This window comes from Xyrauchen texanus, chromosome 21 (genome assembly GCF_025860055.1).
Source record: "Xyrauchen texanus isolate HMW12.3.18 chromosome 21, RBS_HiC_50CHRs, whole genome shotgun sequence".
In the NCBI taxonomy this organism is placed as follows: domain Eukaryota; kingdom Metazoa; phylum Chordata; class Actinopteri; order Cypriniformes; family Catostomidae; genus Xyrauchen; species Xyrauchen texanus.
Genome location: NC_068296.1, coordinates 35,431,151 through 35,449,919, shown reverse-complemented (window position 1 = coordinate 35,449,919; position 18,769 = coordinate 35,431,151). Strand labels below are relative to the sequence as shown.

Genomic DNA, 18,769 nt, shown 5'->3' with positions numbered 1-18,769 from the left:
ATCTTTGCTGTGTGCTTAGGGTTGTTGTCCTGTTGGAAGGTGAACCTTCGGCCCAGTCTGAGGTCCAGAGCGCTCTGGAGCAGGTTTTCATCAAGGATGTCTCTGTACATTGCTGCATTCATCTTTTCCTCAATCCAGACTAGTCTCCCAGTTACTGCCGCTGAAAAACGCCACCACCGTGCTTCACTGTAGGGATGGTATTGACCAGGTGATGAGCGGTGCCTGGTTTCAGTTTGTCAGGGCGGCCAGCTTTAGGAAAAGTCCTGGTGGTTCCAAACTTCCATTTATGGATGGAGGCCACTGTGCTCATTGGGACCTTCAATGTTGCAGACATGTTTCTGTACCCTTCCCCAGATCTGTGCCTCGTTATAATCCTGTCTCTGAGGTCTACAGACAATTCCTTGGACTTCATGGCTTGGTTTGTGCTCTGATATGCACTGTTAACTGTGAGACCTTATATAGACAGGTGTGTGCCTTTCCAAATCATGTCCAATCAACTGAATTTACCACATGTGGACTCAAATCTAGGTGTAGAGATGATCAGTGGAAACAGGATGCACCTGAGCTCAATTTTGAGTGTCATGATGTGAAGTACATGTTTCTTTTTTTTTATTATTTTTATTTTTTTTTATAAATTTGCAAAGATTTCAAACAAACTTCTTTCATGTTTTCGTTATGGGGTATTGTTTGTAGAATTTTGAGGAATATAAATATAGAAACAGTGAAGTGCTGTGAATACTTTCCAGATGCACTTTATATAGAAAATAGCTTTGCACATCTAATCAGATTTTAAGAGCAAGAACTGTCACTATGGATTCACTGATATGACATTTCTGGGCCGATTTGGATAATTCACAGGGCGTTTTGGCCGATAACTATAATTTATTTATTCGTTTTAAATTTTTTAACCTGGAACTGCAAGCCAATTCATTAATAGCTACCCATTTGGAAAATATTTGTCATTTAGAAGCTTGGAATTTGGACTTTACAGTCTGACCAACTCTGAACTGCTGCCATTTAAGGTTTGGCAGATGCAACATGAACCATAAATGTGCCTATATTACAGATGAATGCTGATTTTATTGAGAAATAAATAACATAAATTGTATATTGCCGTGAGTGTTTACGGTAATCCTGATGAATCGCTAACAGAGAGAGAATAATGAACTTCTAAAAGCTGTAAAGATGCATTAAACCAAAACGAGGCAATATATTAGCACCATGTAACGAACATTAAACAACAAAATGGGCGCTGTAAAGCATGATAACGGAGTAGACACGTCTACCAAAGCTCCTGCAAACTTTTAATACATTCATATGGTGTGAACCTCGACATTATTTAAAAATGTGTATACTGCACACTGAGTAACTGGAGACCACTTTAGCAATGTCACAGAAGCCTTCCAAAGATCAGAGAGAGGGTAGTTTGACAAAAAATTTCACCTCAAACTCTATTACTAACTTAGAAACTGATGCTAATCTTAAAAGCATGGACGCATTAGCAAAGGCAGTTGATGCCATCGATTCCATGATGGAATCGTCACTTGCATCCCTGTTTAAAGATCAAGTATTTTTGTGAGAGAAGGTTACATATTTGGAAAACTATACCAGAAGGCAGAATATTCGCATTTTGGGGAATAAAGGAAAACGCAGAGGGGCCAAGACTAATCGAGTTCATCGCTAACTAACTTATTAAAGTGTTGGGGTAGAAACTTTCGAAAAGCCGCCATCCTTGGAGAGAGCTCATAGAAGTTCAGCCCCAAAACTAGTAGTGTGCAGATCACTGCCATTCATGGTGAAGCTACGTCACTCAAACCATAGAGCTGATCCTGCACCTTGCTCTAGAAAAATATTTTTATGGTTAAAAATAAAAAAATGGCCATTTATTGATTAATTACATAAACAATCAGTGTTCAAATCAATGTTCTTACTCCTATTGATTTCGGTAAGCCTATAAAAGTAATTGTATTTTGAGCTGTGTGGTTGGATTTGGCATGAAATCGCTGGCTTATGTTGTTCCTCTTTGCGTCATGACGTCATGTCCATAAACACAGGAAAGGAGTGTCGGCTGTCACATGTTCCGTCTGAGGATGCTGTTTAGTTCAGTCAGTCACAATCACACCGTTCAGGATTGCAACACAGCAGTCTGAATGGGTGTTTGTCTGATATCCGTTTGCCGAAATTATTTTCTATAATGTTTGGAATTAGATACAGTATGTTGTCTGGTAGAGTTAATGATTTTGTGAATTTAGCATTACTCATGTAATGTGTAATTAATTTTCTGTGAAAGGATATTACATTTTGTGTAACGTGTTTCTTATGGAAACAGTTTATTCACAAAACAAGTTACGCAGCGCAAATTACGATTATTCTGACTAGTGCATCATTTAATTAAATTCATTTGTTTCGTTGTACAGCTGTAAGTTGTTCCATAAATGTTTTGGATTTATTGATGTATCTTATGTATAAATAGGATGCGTTTGAATAATATTCAAAACTTATATATGAATAAAATAATAAGTTTAACTCACTCAAGAAATGCCCAACATGCTGGATTAATTAAATGAATCCATATATATGATAATATCTTCTTCTATTAACAGATTATCAAGATGTTTCTTCTTATGTTTATATCTTGCACTATTAATATGTTGCAGTCTAATTTTTAGCGTCATATTTTCAGTATGCTTTATTAAAATCATTTCATAACCTTAATTATGCGCCTTTTTCACATAATCATCATTATAGTTGACCAAATCAAAAAAACTTGCATCAACATACGTATTCATTGATTATGTCAACAAGATTAATAATGTAAAAATAATTAAGTCTTACACTGAACTCGAATCAGCAGTATCGCAAGTTTCACCTCTTAAATTTAAACTGATACAAACATTAATATTCAATAAAACACTTGAATAATCATATTCAAATATACTTGTAACTGCTGATTTTTCAGGAGAGTCCTCTGTTCTCTGTGTAAAAGCACATTATGTGAAGTGTCAGAAAAGTGTACAAAACATTCATTCAAAATATTTAAATAAGAGTGTTGTTTATCTTCATCAAAGCAATGTTTAATCATATAAAATAAAAAAATCAACATGAAAATACACAGGCGATGTCCAATTAACCTCAAATCATGAGATTCATCCTCCAGAGCAGTAGTGTCAAAACACAACTGACGTAAAGTGTTCATCCAAATTGCTTGCTATTTTAAATTTATACCACAGATGTCACTAGAGAGCACGAAGTTACGTAGTGCAGCTTTAATCAAGAATTCACATTCCAAGACTTCAGCCCCGAAGTCAACAGCGACGTGACCCCTTCACTGAATCTATCTATTGTATGTTTTTGTCTTGCCCAGAAATAGAATCTTTCTGGTTATTCATTTTTTTACACTATTTCTAAAACTTATGATTTTAATATTGTGCCTTGTCCTCTTATTGCTATTTTTTCTATAATTCCAGCCCAAAATGTCTCTGCTTGTCTCCCTGCTCATTTATATAAGGTCATTGCATTCTCCTCTCTCTTAACAAGATGCTTAATTCTGTTTTAATGGAAGGATTCATCTCCTACATCACACAACCACTGGATCAAAGATGTAATGCTGAATGTTAAGCTGGAAAAAGTTAGATGTACTCCCAATGGCTCTATTAAGAAATTTGATCAAACCTGGGAACCATTAATAAATTATGTGAACAATTTTCCTTGCTTGGAACTACGAACCTCTAAAGATGATTGGTCCTTCTTATGTTTATGCATAAAACAATGTATACCCTCTTTTTGTTTTTGTGTATGTTTAATAATAACAGCTTGCTTATACAATAATGTTATTGATAACATATAATGTATAAATGTCCTGCAAACTGAAAATCACAAAGTGTTAAAAAAACACACGTACAACGCAAACCTTAAACTCTATACATGGTGTAATATTTATTCTAGATATGCTCAGCTGCAAGCAAATAAACTGTATCAAATTAACAGCTAAAATGTCTGTGGTAATTCCTCTATCGGCACTATAATAATATTCATATTTTCATTTATCGTCCAATAACCGTTAGGCACCGTTATATCATGCATCCCTAACTGTGACCTTAAGTTTTGTTGGTCCCATTTCTTTATTAGAAAAGTGTACACATCACTGAGGCATTGCGGTGTATTATCTTGATGTAACGTTGATGTCTGTCTATAGGGAGGTCTAGCCGACTGTTTGCTGTACTTGGAGTTCTTCAGCATTAACGCTCAGAGGAATGCATTAGCCATCGCTGCTAACTGCTGTCAGAGCATCACGCCGGATGAGTTTCATTTTGTCGCTGACTCTCTGCCCCTGCTCACTCAGAGACTCACACACCAGGTAAAATGCACATAATCACACAGTTGGCAACTCGTTTACACTTCTTAAACACACACACACACACACACACACACACACACACACACACACACACACACACACACACACACACACAAAAACACAAAACACTCCTCCTGACCATACCAGAGCAGACTTCAAGACTCTCACATTATGTCTTGATTACACACACACATAAGGAAATTAGCAATATGTTTACCATCATGTCACTGGTGTTAGGGACATTTGCCAAGATGTAGCCCTGATGAATGTACTCAGAATGGTAAAGCAGTGACTTCTGCTTAAAACAATAAATCAACTCTTGTGTGCTATTATGTGCTTAATTTTAGTTTTGTCATTTTTTTACAGGACAAGAAATCTGTTGAAAGCACTTGTCTGTGTTTTGCCAGGCTGGTAGATAACTTTCAGCACGAGGAGGTGAGAAATGAATACACACATGCACACTTTGCAGATCTTAAAAATATTTTAAGAAAATTTGACGTAAATGCAATTTACACTTCTCTACAAAACCAATTCCTTCAGATTAAACCGTTTTTAAGATGGTGAGAAAAACATCAGTGAAATCACAAATTTTGACTGTTAGTGTTCTCTATTTCGCTATGCTTTGAGTCTAGTTGCATTGATGGTGTCAAATGTTGCAATGCTTATGGTGTCACCCACCTATTTTATTCCCAAACAAAATTGCCCCTTGCATTTAAATATTATACAAACACTCAAACAAATCAGTTGAAAGAACTGGTTAAAGAGATTCATTAACGAATCGGCCAACACGACCCTGGTATGCAAAGCATGTTATTTGTTTATTCAGTATAAGCTCATTAACCTCTGCCTTGTGTGTCACAGAACCTGTTACAGCAGGTGGCGTCGCGGGATCTGCTGACCAACATCCAGCAGCTGCTGGTGCTCACGCCACCTGTTCTCAGCTCCGGCATGTTTATCATGGTGGTGCGCATGTTCTCTCTCATGTGCTCCAACTGCCCCTGCCTGGCAGTGCAGCTTATGAAACAGAGTAAGTCAAACTTATAATATGCAGTTTGTAATATCTGCACCTCTCGCTTTGCCAAACAGATTTCCCAAAAACGTCTCTCCGTCTGCCCTTGGTTGGGCAAACATAGTCTGACCCCAAACTCATATTAATCTGGGATAGAAGAAAGTTATTTTAACTTGGGAAGAAATATACACTTAAAATTTGGTGTTAATAAACTGAGCTGCACTTCCGGTTGTATCGCGTGAACATGCCAACGTGCTTGAGTCGTGAGAGGCTGTACCTACCCTGAGTAGGAGTTAAAAAAAGTCCCTCTATAAGTCTAAGAGGAACCATAGTTCTCATATGACCACAGAATAAACGTCATGTGGTTTGATTGTTTATGAGCTTCTCATCCTTGTGTTTGTATTGCCAAGACTAAGAGGGGACTGTATATGTGTGTTTGTTTGCAGATATAGCAGAGACTCTGCGTTTCTTGCTGTGTGGAGCATCTAATGGAAGCTGTCAAGAGCAGATAGACCTGGTGCCCAGAAGTCCTCAGGAGCTTTATGAACTCACCTCACTCATCTGGTACTTCTTGTTTGGTTTTATAAACCATTCCTCTGTTTATGTGGCTCTAACAGTGACTTCAGACTGACAAGCCCTCTGAATATTCTTGGAACAGTGGAGCTATTATGAAGGGATAGTAGAAATTCTCTCATGAGATAAAACTTGTCACTGTAGGGAACAATCATTTGAAATGATCTGGTCTCTCTTCTTAGACCAGATGATTGAGATCCAGCCCTCTTATCAGCCATTCTGCTTTTGTGTCTCTAGATCTTATAAATTGAGTGCAGTGTATTTAATTACAGTTGTTTCTCTGTGCTGTAGCGAGCTTATGCCATGTCTGCCCAGAGAGGGCATCTTTGCGGTGGATGTCATGCTGAAGAAGGGCAGTGCCCATACTACAGAGGGTGCAATCTGGCAGTGGAGAGATGACAGAGGCCTGTGGCACCCATACAACCGTATAGACAGCCGCATCATTGAAGTATGTTCAGTGCAGTACCAGTTTAGTTTCATTGTATAAAGCGCATTGCTGAATCTTTCTCAATCTATCTTCATTGTTCAGACTGCTCACCAGAACGGAGAAGATGAAATCAGTCTGTCTACCCTTGGTCGGGTCTACACCATCGACTTCAACTCTATGCAGCAGATAAATGAAGACACTGGCACTGCCCGTGCTATCCAGAGAAAACCCAACCTTCTGTCCAACCCCAACACTGGTACACATGCACAAACTTAAAGAAATATTGAGGGTTATTTTCAGCAGAATATATTTGTTGCAGGTTGTTGCTTACCACAAATTATTTGTCACTTGGTGTGTGAAACCCAAATGGAAATCACACTTCAATGGAACCTTAAAGTCAACATGAAATTAAAATGGACTAAATGGCATTTACAACCCACTTTAAATCCGTAATGTGCCATATTTCAGAAAGAAACAGCAATCAATGTGAAAAGAAAATTATTAAAGTTATTGCATTTTATTGCATCAATGAATTACAGTAAGAATGTGCCATAAAATTAAAATACACTCACTACTGAGCACTTTATTGGGAACACCTAATATTATTCATGCAATTTATCCAATCAGCCAATCGTGTGGTTGCAATGAAAACATTCACGCAGATACGGTTCAGGAGCTTCAGTTAATGTTTATATCAATTATCAGAATGGGGGGATCAAAACTTATCTCAGTGATTTGGACCGTGGCATGATTGTTGTTACCTGACAGGCTGGTTTGTGTATTTCTGTAACTGCTGATCATCTGGGATTTTCATAAGCAACAGTCTCTAGAATTTACTGGCTGGATTGGGCACAGGCTAACCAAACCTGGACAGTTGAAGACTGTGAAAAACGTTGCCTGGTCTGATGAATCTCGATTTCTGCCTAGGCACACAGATGGTAGGTTCATAATTTGGAACCAACAGCATGAATCCATGGACCCATCCTGCCTTGTGTCAACAGTCGAGGATGGGTTTAGTGGTGTAATGGTGTGGGCAATGTTTTCTTGGCATACTTTGGGCCTGTTAATACCAATAAATCAGCACTTGAATGAATGCCACAACCTATTTGAGTGTTGTTGCTGACCATGTGCATTCATTCATGCTACAATTTACCCATTTTCTAATGGCTACTTCCAGCATGATAATTCACCATGTCACAAAGTATAAATTGTCACAAAGTAAAAGTCATCTTAAACTGGATTATGAGCATGACAATGAGTTCACTGTTCTTCAGTGGTCTTCACAGTCACCAGATCTGAATCCAATTGAACACCTTTGGGATGTGGTAGAAAGGGAGATTCGCAGCACAAATGTGCAGCTGACAAATCTGCAGAAATTGCGTGATACAATCATGTCAACATGGACCAAAATCTCAAAATAATATTTCTAAAATCTGGTGGAATCCATGCCACAAAGAATTGAGGAGCAGTGCTGCCAACTTGGCTGATAATGGTTTCATTTTAAGATTATTTACTGTAAATGAGTGAGTCAGAAGTATTTTATGAGATACTTGACATGTCACAAAAACAGAAAATATTCTGAAAATAATCTAGAATATTTGTATGACCCATGAATTCAGTGTAGAGAAAAAGTCCATGCTGGGTTACACCGATGTTCATAACATTCACCCTATATGTATTATCTGACTTTCTACACCTTTAAATGCAGAGTTAAACATTTTGTGTCTTACAATTCAAGTGAGTCCCTGTCTCCCTGCTCTACTTCTCTCCACAGGAGGGCACTTGGAGTTGCGGCGAGAGGATGCTCGTGCTCAGCTGATGAAGGACGACCCTGAGCTGGCCAAGTGCTTCATAAAGACTCTGTTTGGGGTTCTGTATGAGGTGTACAGCTCCTCGGCCGGGCCTGCTGTCAGACACAAGTGCCTTAGAGCCATCCTCCGAATCATCTACTTCGCAGATGCAGATCTGCTTAAAGATGTGCTACGCAACCATGATGTATCTAGGTAAGTTAGTTACTAAAGAGCTGTGTGAGTGCCAAGGATAGGTGGTATGACCAAAATCAAAACTTTATATCGCTTGCATGAATATTAACCATTCTGTAATTCACATTTTTAATATACAGTTAATTGTATATTATGTATCTGGTCTTGTTTTTGTACATACAAATGAATCATCACAATTGAATAAATGAACAAAAGCTATTTAATCAAATATCTACAGTAGTACGTCATGTATTTCAAACTATAATGTTCTTTTACCTGCATAGCTCATGAAGAATTCCAAGGAGTGCATGTTTGTTTTGAAGGTGTTTATCTGATTTTAATCTGTGAATGTAATAATGCTAATATGTGTGAATGTTTGTCTTGTGTCTGCAGTCACATAGCTTCCATGCTGTCCAGTCAGGACCTAAAGATTGTAGTGGGCTCTCTGCAGATGGCAGAGATCCTCATGCAGAAGCTACCAGATGTGTTCAGTGTTTATTTCAGGCGAGAAGGTAGTGGAGCTGGCTTTAGTCTGCACATTATACACATTAAAAAACTGTTTAGCAACAGTGTTATGTACTGAAGTAGAATCATGGAATATTACTACTTGCATAAAATGTTTCTGTTTTGTACTTTTTGGAAAGCAGATTCTTTCAGTCTCAAACATTTCTCCAGACCCTTTCACTATTTATTTGTTGCTTGTAGCAGATGTAAGCTTGTGATTGTTAGTGAACAAATTGTACTTTTTGAATGAGTCGGAGAAATAAGTTTGGAAAGTGTTCTGAACAAATTATTTGTTCATAAGTCTTAATTGAAAACAATTTTAAGAAGCTTGGTGATGTCAACCGAAAAGGACAGTTATTTCAAAGGTGGAGCAAGTTTTGAAATTTGCCAAAATATTGCAAACATTTTTTTTTTTTTCTGAATTACGTACACTGATGAATCGTTCACAGTCGTCAACAGGGTCAATTTTGATTGAAATCAATGAGATTTTAGTTACTTTAATAATATCTGTTTAAGATGTTTTGACTGTTGGGTACATTGTTTAGCACTGCTCTTTATTGTACTTTGCCAAACCAGCCCACACATGACAGTGTTGTCAATACCCAGACTTATTTTCAGCTGATTTTGTAATGGATTATTTATTCCTGCCTTTTATGGAAAAAACAGCAAACTGCATTTAAAATTTCCTTTTTTTAAAGTAATATTCCAGGTTCAATACAAGTTAAGCTCAATTGACCGCATTTGTGACTATGTTGATTGCCACATTTGTTTTGACTTGTCCCTCCTTTTTTTAAAGCAAAAATCGAAGTTACAGTGAGGCACTTACAATGGAAGTGAATTGGGCCAATTTTTGGTGGGTTTAAAGTCAGAAATGTGAAGCTTATAATTTTATAAAATCACTTACATTAATTGTTTAATTTGTTGACTACATCGTCATGGCAATGAAGTTGTAAAATTGGTTATAACTTTCGTAAGTAATGCTATCACACTAAAATCATGCTAACACATTGTTTACATCTTGTGGTTATACTTTTGAAACAGTGAATAATTGACTGTTTACGGATTGGCCCCCATTCACTTCCATTGTAAGTGCTTCACTGTAACCTTGCTTTTTTTAAAGAAAAGGACAAGCACGTCAAAATTCAGTTTTGTCGTAATAAATATTATGTCTCAAATGCTGTTGATTGAGCCTAACTTATATCAAACCCGGAATATATGTTTAATATAGTACTCTCTACAAAACCTTTTTAGGACTTTGGATCTTGTTGTGCAAAAACACTGTGTGTCTGAATTCTTGTTCATGTGTGTTTTTCTGTTCAGGTGTGATGCATCAGGTAAAAAATCTGGCAGAATCAGAGGCGTTCCTCACCAGCCCTCCAAAAGCGTGCGCGAGTGGCACGGCTAGTCTTTGCATCACCACAGCATCCACTACAGCTGCTTCTAATGTCACAGCCGATCTTGGTTCCCCCAGCTTCCAGCACAGCATGGACGACTCACTGGACCTCAGTCCACAGGGGTACAGACCCCCTCCCAAACACACCATTAATGATATAGCGTCTACAGGCCTGGTTACTAACATGTCCCTATGTTCTCTAGAAGGTTGAGTGATGTCCTGAAAAGAAAACGCCTCCCTAAAAGAGGACCAAGACGTCCCAAGTACTCCCCACCCAGAGATGATGATAAAGTGGATAATCAAGGTAGGCAGCGCCATTGTCATTAGATATCCGTTTATCTTGAGCATTTAATTGTTGTTTATCAGTATTTCTTTTTATCATGTTGTTTACTTGTGCCTACTTTTAAATCAGTGCCACTTTTGCATTTAGATATTTTTTATCTATTGCAGGGACATTCATACATATTAATTGTGGCTTAATTGTTCAAATATTTTGGTGGGCTACTGTACATATTTTAGTCTGTGATTGATGCTCTATACAAACACATTGTTGAGAATCACACTGCTTTGACCTTGTCGATAAAATATCTCACCCTTCAGCAAAAAGTCCAACCACCACACAATCCCCCAAGTCCTCATTCCTGGCCAGTTTAAATCCCAAGACATGGGGTAAGCTGGGGACCCAAACCAACAGTTCTAACTCGGAGCCCTCGCGCACTGCAGGTGTCAGCGGTCTGGCACGCGTACAACCCAAGGACTCTGTGCCCAATAACAGGTACAGACACTCACAAGTTTATTTCTGTTGTAGTTTTCTATATTTGCTTTATTTGTCTTACAGTGGTTGGTTGTTTGTGAGGATCTGAATGAATTGATTGTATTTTCATCTTGTTTGCAGCTCGTTGTTTTTATTGAGAACACTGTTGCAGTATGTTTAGTAAATGGGGTTGTCACAATACCTGCATTTCAGTGGTAAATACAAAACAATTTAGAATTTCAATACCACAAAAAAAACTAATATGGCAAATAGAGGTAAATCGGTTTTACAGATTAATCAGTGCCTGAAGTTGCTTTTTGAAACCATCGGTGCCAATCTATGCTAAAAGTTGCTCATAGCATGTTTTTTTTCTCTCCGTGTTCCTCTGTGGCTGGCACTGGAGGATTCTGGAGGCTACGGTTAGAACGGCTTAGTTCTACAGTATAAGTGGCACGAGACATAAAATAAAAACAATCTCTGACACCTCATGGGGTTTGTGTGTGTGCGTGCGTCTGACCGATATGGGATTTTAGAGGGGGAAATTGCAAAGATTCTCAGAAGGCTGCTTTCTTAAACAAATATTTTTATCAAAGAATATATGATATTATTATTTTACTTTGTCAACAAATTCTAGAAATGAACACTGAGAGAATAAATAAAAATACAATAAATAGCTAAATAAACATCTGTAGTACTGTTTAGTATCAGTCAAATGTTGACTATTTTAATACTGCCAGTCAGTTAGGGGCAGGTTGTAAAACAAGAAGCATTTACACCTGTCGAGACAAGAGAATAACAGCGGTGTACACCGTATACTGCTATACAAGGGGAAACTTTTGGTGGAAAGCCAGACTTTTAAATATTACATTTTGTAAATGCAAGGACTGGAATTGTTCGATTGAAGGGGGTAACGCACTGCAAATCCTGAACAAAACAGTTTGGTGAATACATGTTTACACATTAGCTTCCACTTAGCTGACAATGGATGAAAGTAGCTACATAGTTAGCTTTAAGCTCGTTGTCATGAAGAGTAAAATATGGTCGATGTTTGTTTACTTTCCAGCATTGTGTCTCACCAACTAGGTAACAATGTAGCGTGAAATCAACACTCAACAGACACAATCCACTACAGCACTGTCTGCTGAGATGCAGAAAGATGCTCTGACAAAAGCTGTAGCTGGTTAACATAGCAAACAGATGTGATAAACATGAGGGACAGGGTTAACATATTGAAAATGGAAAATGATGGTGTCATTATTAATATTCCAGTATGTATTTCACAAACCAGTTAGCAAATTACTATGAAGACACTGCTTAATTCCGCACCGCTTAACTCACCACTGTTTGCAGAACCACCATATGCTCAACTCTGTAAACTGTGGAGACAGAGTGCTCTCTGCTGGACAAAATTTGTTATGATACCAATTCTAAAGTATTGTTTTCTGCATTATATGTTCTGAAAAAGGTTTTCATATCTGCGCATATCAGTAAACATATACACCAATAAAGATATATATGTGAGTACTGATGAATCGGTTGGCCATTAATATATATGTATAAATATAAAACCCTCCATCTGGTGAACATACACTATATAGGTTTTTAAAAGCTTAATTTGGTAAATAAACTTCTTTATTATAGTGCATTGTAATGGAGCCGTCTTAATTTATAAGTCCAGCGTTATGCACCAAATCTTTTTATTTCTGTTTGGTTTAACAATATACTAGATCTGATATTTTTTTAATATATATTTATAAAAGGATTTTAAAAACTATCAGCAAATTTTCTGGTTATCAGACTTTTTCACCACATTATTTATCAGTATTGTCAAAATCAACTATCAGTTAACCTCTAATGCTAGTGAACACAAGTGTTCCAGTTAACATAAAGAAATTGTTAAACGAAATGGGCAAAAGCTAATGCAAAACAAGTAAATGATAGTATTACATTACAAAAAGTACTATAGGTGAGCAAAGTTTCCCGTTGTTGTTCAAAAGCTTGGTTATGTTTAAGTATTGACTTGAGAATTCAGTACCACATCCCTAGTTGAAATTTTAATGTATTCTTATTATTTTTCTTTTGTACTTTCAGGGATAAGATAAAAGCTTGGATAAAGGAGCAAGCCAGTAAGTTTGTGGAACGCTACTTCAATTCTGAGAGTTTGGATGGAAGCAATCCTGCACTGAACGTCCTCCAAAGACTCTGCATTGCCACGGAACAGCTCAACTTGCAGGTAACTCCCGACACAAAGTTATCATTATATCATTTGTAGTTTTTATAAAGCCAACAATCAAAGATGTCCATAATTATTCTGCTTTGTATTAACACTGAAACTATTTGAATATGATATACATGCTTGTTGTGACATCAATGAAAATAACATTGTTCAACATCAATCTGGTTTAACTCTGATGCATGGATCACAAAGGAAAATATCTTGTTTCTTTTCTTCAAAACATGAGTTACAACAACAAATACATTCATATTACATTTAAAAAAAAAAATGTAAAATTCTTGTTCTGTTGAAAAATATTTTTTCCCGTCTGGATCTATTTTTTCACATTTTGCTATGTTGCAGCCTTATGCTAAAATACTTTTTCTACATGTTTCTTCATTTTGATTGGAGTCCATCTGTTGCAAATTCAATATATTGGACATGATTTGGAAAAGCACATACCTGTCTATATAAGGTCTCACAGCTGAAAATGCATATCAGTAATTGGGCTGAAACCGAGCCATGAAGTCAAAGGAACTGCCTGCAAAGTTCAGAGACAGTATTGTGTCAAGGCACAGTTCTGGGGAAGGCTACAGAAAAATTTCAGCTGCATTGAAGGTTCCCAAGAGCACAATGATCTCCATAATTCTTAAATGGAAGAAGTTTGTAACAACCTGGACTCTTCCTAGAGCTGGCTGCCTGGCCAAACTCAGCAATCGGGGTAGAAGGGCCTTGGTAAGAGAGCTGACAAAGAACCCGATGGAACACCATCACTGCAACACTCCACCGATCTGGGCTTTATAGCAGAGTGGTCAGACGGAAGCCTCTCAGTGCAAGACACACAAAAAAGCACCTTAAGGACTCTCAGACTGTGATAAACCTATATTCTCTGGTCTGATGAAATGAACATTGATCTGTTTGGCCTCAATTCCGCTCATTACCTGTGCAAAACCATCCCAACAGTGAAGCATGGTGGTGGTAGCATCATGCTGTGTGTGGGGGTTTTTCAGCGGCATGGACTGGGGGACTGGTCAGGGTTGAAGGGAAGCTGAATATAGCTAAATACAGAGATATCCTTAATGAAAACCTGTTCCAGAGTGCTCAGGACCTCAGACTGGGATGAAGGTTCACCTTTCAACAGGACGATGACCCTAAGCACACAGCCATGACAACACAAGTGTGGCTTAGGGACAACTCTGTGAATGTCCTTGAGTGGCTCAGCCAGAGCCCGGACTTGAACCTAATCGAACATCTCTGGAGAGACCTGAAAATGGCTGTCCACCGACGGTCCCCATCCAATCTGACAAAGCTGCAAAGAAGAATAACAGAAATTCCCCAAATTCTGGTGTGCAAAGTTTGTCACATCATACCCAAAAGACTTGAGGCTGCCAAAGGTGCTTCAACAAAATACTTCTTTAAGGGTCTGAATACTTATGTTAATGTGATATTTCAGTTCTGTGTCATTCCTCCTGACCACCAGAGGCGGTTCTTAAGCACTGGTGGATTATTGCAGCGCCAGCCTGATAGGTCGAGAGAATATACCAAGAATGTCACATAGTGACATAGGTTGAGCCTCGAGGGTAATAGCCAGATTAGCTCAGCGTTCAGCCTCTTTCTCACCTGATAGAGTGAGGTTTTTGTTATTCATGTAATCCCATGATAAGTGCATCTTACTAGAGCAGCGAAGTATCATCCTCGCAAACTGTGACAGCGCGTTCCTAAACTATTTGGATCTGGATTGGATAATTTTGTCAGTGTTTGGTGAGTTTTTTGTTTTTCATTGGATATATTTTCACAATCTGTTGGTAACACTTCATGCTTCTCGGTGCTATCCGGTGGTTTGTGTTTATCATGCTGATAAGTTTGCAGTTCCCCACTAACTTAATTATCTAAATCTCTATTCAGATTTTTGTGATACGCTGTGCTCCTCGGTGCAATCTGGCGGCAAGTTATCAAAGTGTGAATATATTCTTTTTTTTCATGAGCATTCCTTGCTGAACTGCCTTCCGGTTATATCCAGAGAAATTGTATTACTTTTTTGTTCATCGCCACTGTATCTCCCCCGGCCTAGTTACTGCTCAGCTCGCCTTCAGTTCTATCCAGGGGTGTTTTTAACAAAGTGATCATGGTTCACTGTTCTGTTGCCACCGGCCTCCAACTGACATGAAAGCTGTCCCAATACTCTTCTCCCTGACGATGGCCATGATGTCATAACCGCCTTTTTTGGGAATTCAGCATTTGAGAGTGGTTATCATGGACCCGTGTTTGCACTGCAGTCTTTTGCCTTTGTCCGAGATGTGGTTATGTCAGGGTGGGCTGCACTCCAGAAATAGAGCAGCCTGTCGCAGCCCTGGTGGTGTCACCGGACGAGGCCCTACGGGGAAATATGCAATGCCCCAGTGCCAAATGTGGTCGCACAGACTCTACTGAAAAAGGCATACGAACCTGCTGCCTATATAACCTGAGCTGTGAATACAGTCTGTCAGTGACTCCTTGCAACCACCAGTGCATTGGAGTCAGCTATCGTTGACCCCTTATTTTCTCAGTTCCTGCAGATGACTCTTCTGACTATGGGCAATGTGAACTAGGTACTCTTACTGCCACACTTCTGGCAGCCTGCCGCCAAGTGTAGCTTGTTCCAGAGAAACTACCTGAGGATTGTAAGAAGACTCCATTCTCCAGCTGACACAGGTGCAGCACTATCCTGCCTTTAAGGTGCCAACAGCTCAAGCTCGCCATTTGCTATACAATATCAGAACAACACTTGTCAGTATCCTACTCCACAGCCTCAGAGCCCTCATAGGCCCATGCTGCTGACAATGCTCGAAGTTTTCGACCTCCTCATCGGCAGTTTCCAGGGGGACCAATCCAGCAACCCCCCACTGCCACTTAAAAGTCGTACCCATAAAGCGTGAGGTGCTTGGGCCAGCGGTTGATTGTTTTTCAATGCAACCCCTACAATACTGGAGGAGCACAAGTGTCGATTTGAAGGATGCATGCTTTCATGTTCCAATTGCACCTCAGCACAGGAAGTTTCTTCAATTCAGTTTAGAAAACCAAGCTTACCAATTCAAGGTCCTTCCATGAGTTCAGCTCTGGATCCTCCATGGTCAGAGGAATGCAGATCCTTCCTTATTTGGATGGCTGGCTGCTTTGTGCACCCACAAAGCATCAAGCTGTCTGTGACACCAGACTGCTTTTAAAGCATGTGCAGAAACTGGGTCTTGCTGTATACGAGACAAAGAGTTGCCTGATTCCTGTGCAACCAGTTACTTTTATTGGGATGACTCTGGGCTCTCATGCAATGTCTGCCACTCAGTCACATGCTCGGGCAGACAATACTCTGCAGCTCGTGTCCGGTTGGGTTATTTGTGATGTTTGGTTTCAAGATCAGTCCACGGACCACATCAATCTCCTGGAGTTACACGTGGTTTTCCTAGTCCTGCAATATTTCTTGCTTGTTCTAGCGGGCCGTCATGAGCTCATTCAGTCCGAAAACAGCTGGACAGTGTTCCACCTGAACTATCAGGGTGGCATGAAGTCACTCAAGTCCTTGCATCTCACTCACAAGATTCTCACCTGGTCCCTTCTCCGACTAGCATCGCTTCCCAGGGTCAAGCAGTCATGTAGCAGATGCTCTATCAAGGGATCTTCTGCATCCGGGAGAATAGAGGCTTCACCCGGATGTGGTGCAGAGCATATGGCACCAGTTTAGCGAAGCAGAAGTGAATCTTTTTCACATCAGAGACGACCACCCATTGTCGCTTGTATTTTGTAAGGACAGAGACACCCAGCCCATTAGGGCAGGATGCGCTGTCTCACCAGTTGCCGAACTGCCTACTTTATGTACTTACTCCTATTCCACTGTTGTGGGAGACATTACAAAGTTATAAAAAAAATGTTTTATAAAAATTTTAGCTTTGTTAATATGGGGTATGGAGTGTAGATTTATATGAAAAAATTTATTTGAAGCATTTTAGCATAATGCTGCAACATAACAAAATGGGAAATAAATTAAGGGGTCTGAATACTTTCTGAATGCACTGTATATGAATTGGACGGTAATATCAAATTAAGAAATAAGGGCCAGGGTGGTTTGGATGTAAATTGCACACCTTGTTAAAAATGTATTTTTAAGATTTGCCATAGGGTTATAAATGTGGCATAATTTCTTATAAATTCACCATGCGCATGTGTTTCAGGTGGACAGTGGTGTGGAGTGTCTGGAGGAGATCAGCAGTATTGTATCTGAATCAGATGTGTCGTCATTTGAGATCCAACACAGCGGACTCGTCAAGCAGTTGTTATTGTATCTGTCATCAAACAGTGAGCGAGACACTATCAACAGAGATGAGAGAATTAAGAGGTTCCTGCACGTGTTCTTTGGCTGCCCGGTGAGTCACAATAACAATCCATGCGATGCTTAAACTTTAAAAGATTTGCTGTAAGGTCAGAGTCATGTAGTGTTCTTCCCTCTCACGCCTTGATATCCTGTCTCTCTCTACTACTGTGTCCATCAATGAAACGCCTGAAAATTAACATTATTATTCTTTCAAAACAAACCTTTATTTTCAAGGGCCTTTTTAGGGGTTTATTCCACACAGAGAAGCAGAATTTAAAAACATGACATGTTAATTGAGCAATTTTTATAGCATTTGTATGATCATTGTTTGTTATGTGTAATTCAGATACCAGGGCAGGAACCTCTAAGTCGTTTGGACCCAACAGAGAATAGACCACTGCTGTCACTAGTGCACAAGATGAATAACTGCTTAAGTCAGATGGAACAGTTCCCTGTTAAAGTGCATGACTTTCCCAGTGGCAACGGTAATGGCAGCAGGTAATGACCACTGCACTTATCTTTAATATTATTGACCATATACTATAATATCTACACATTTTCTGTTTTACCCTTTCTGTGCTTCAATGTTCTTTTTATTATCTTTTTTCTTCTTTCTAACACCCCTAAATTTAACTGATACTAATAGTTATGTATTTATGTGTTCAGGGGTTCACAAGCACTCAAGTTCTTTAACACACATCAGCTGAAGTGTCAGTTGCAAAGACACCCAGACTGCACCAATGTGAAGCAGTGGAAGGGAGGACCGGTCAAAATTGACCCCTTGGCCTTGGTTCAGGCAATAGAGAGATACCTGGTTGTTAGAGGTATACACACAAGAATCTGAATCTGTTCTTTTAATTTCTCTGCCGAGTCTTCAGATTATATTTTTAGATATTTTTTATCTCCTCAGGATATGGAAGGATCAGAGAGGAGGATGAAGACAGTGATGATGATGGTTCAGACGATGAAATCGATGAATCTCTGGTATGGACAAAGACATTTAGGTTTTTTCTTTTTTTCTTTTTTTTTTGGTCGACCTGACATAATACTGACATTTTTAAGCGTAAAAAAGAATTGAAATTCATTACCATTCCCATGAACCGCACAGGCCCAACAATATGCAAAATTATTAACAACACAAGCTGAAGGGGAAAAGTGACAATTTTGTAAGTGCTTAAATAACAGCAGAATTGTGATTTATCAGCCTAACATG

The 18,769-nt window shown here is 38.9% G+C and overlaps 1 protein-coding gene across 1 annotated transcript in view; it reads left to right on the top strand.

Annotated features, from left to right (window-relative positions):
* The window catches only part of LOC127662004 (E3 ubiquitin-protein ligase TRIP12-like), a 75,263-nt gene that overhangs the window by 38,065 nt on the left and 18,429 nt on the right, over positions 1-18,769 (top strand). Inside the window, 16 exon segments of the mRNA XM_052153014.1 lie at positions 4,196-4,357; positions 4,724-4,792; positions 5,219-5,384; positions 5,813-5,930; positions 6,231-6,387; positions 6,469-6,622; positions 8,141-8,369; positions 8,742-8,860; positions 10,173-10,368; positions 10,449-10,549; positions 10,846-11,020; positions 13,091-13,232; positions 17,417-17,608; positions 17,903-18,054; positions 18,223-18,380; positions 18,467-18,540. Coding sequence (XP_052008974.1) covers positions 4,196-4,357; positions 4,724-4,792; positions 5,219-5,384; positions 5,813-5,930; positions 6,231-6,387; positions 6,469-6,622; positions 8,141-8,369; positions 8,742-8,860; positions 10,173-10,368; positions 10,449-10,549; positions 10,846-11,020; positions 13,091-13,232; positions 17,417-17,608; positions 17,903-18,054; positions 18,223-18,380; positions 18,467-18,540 — 2,364 coding nt within the window.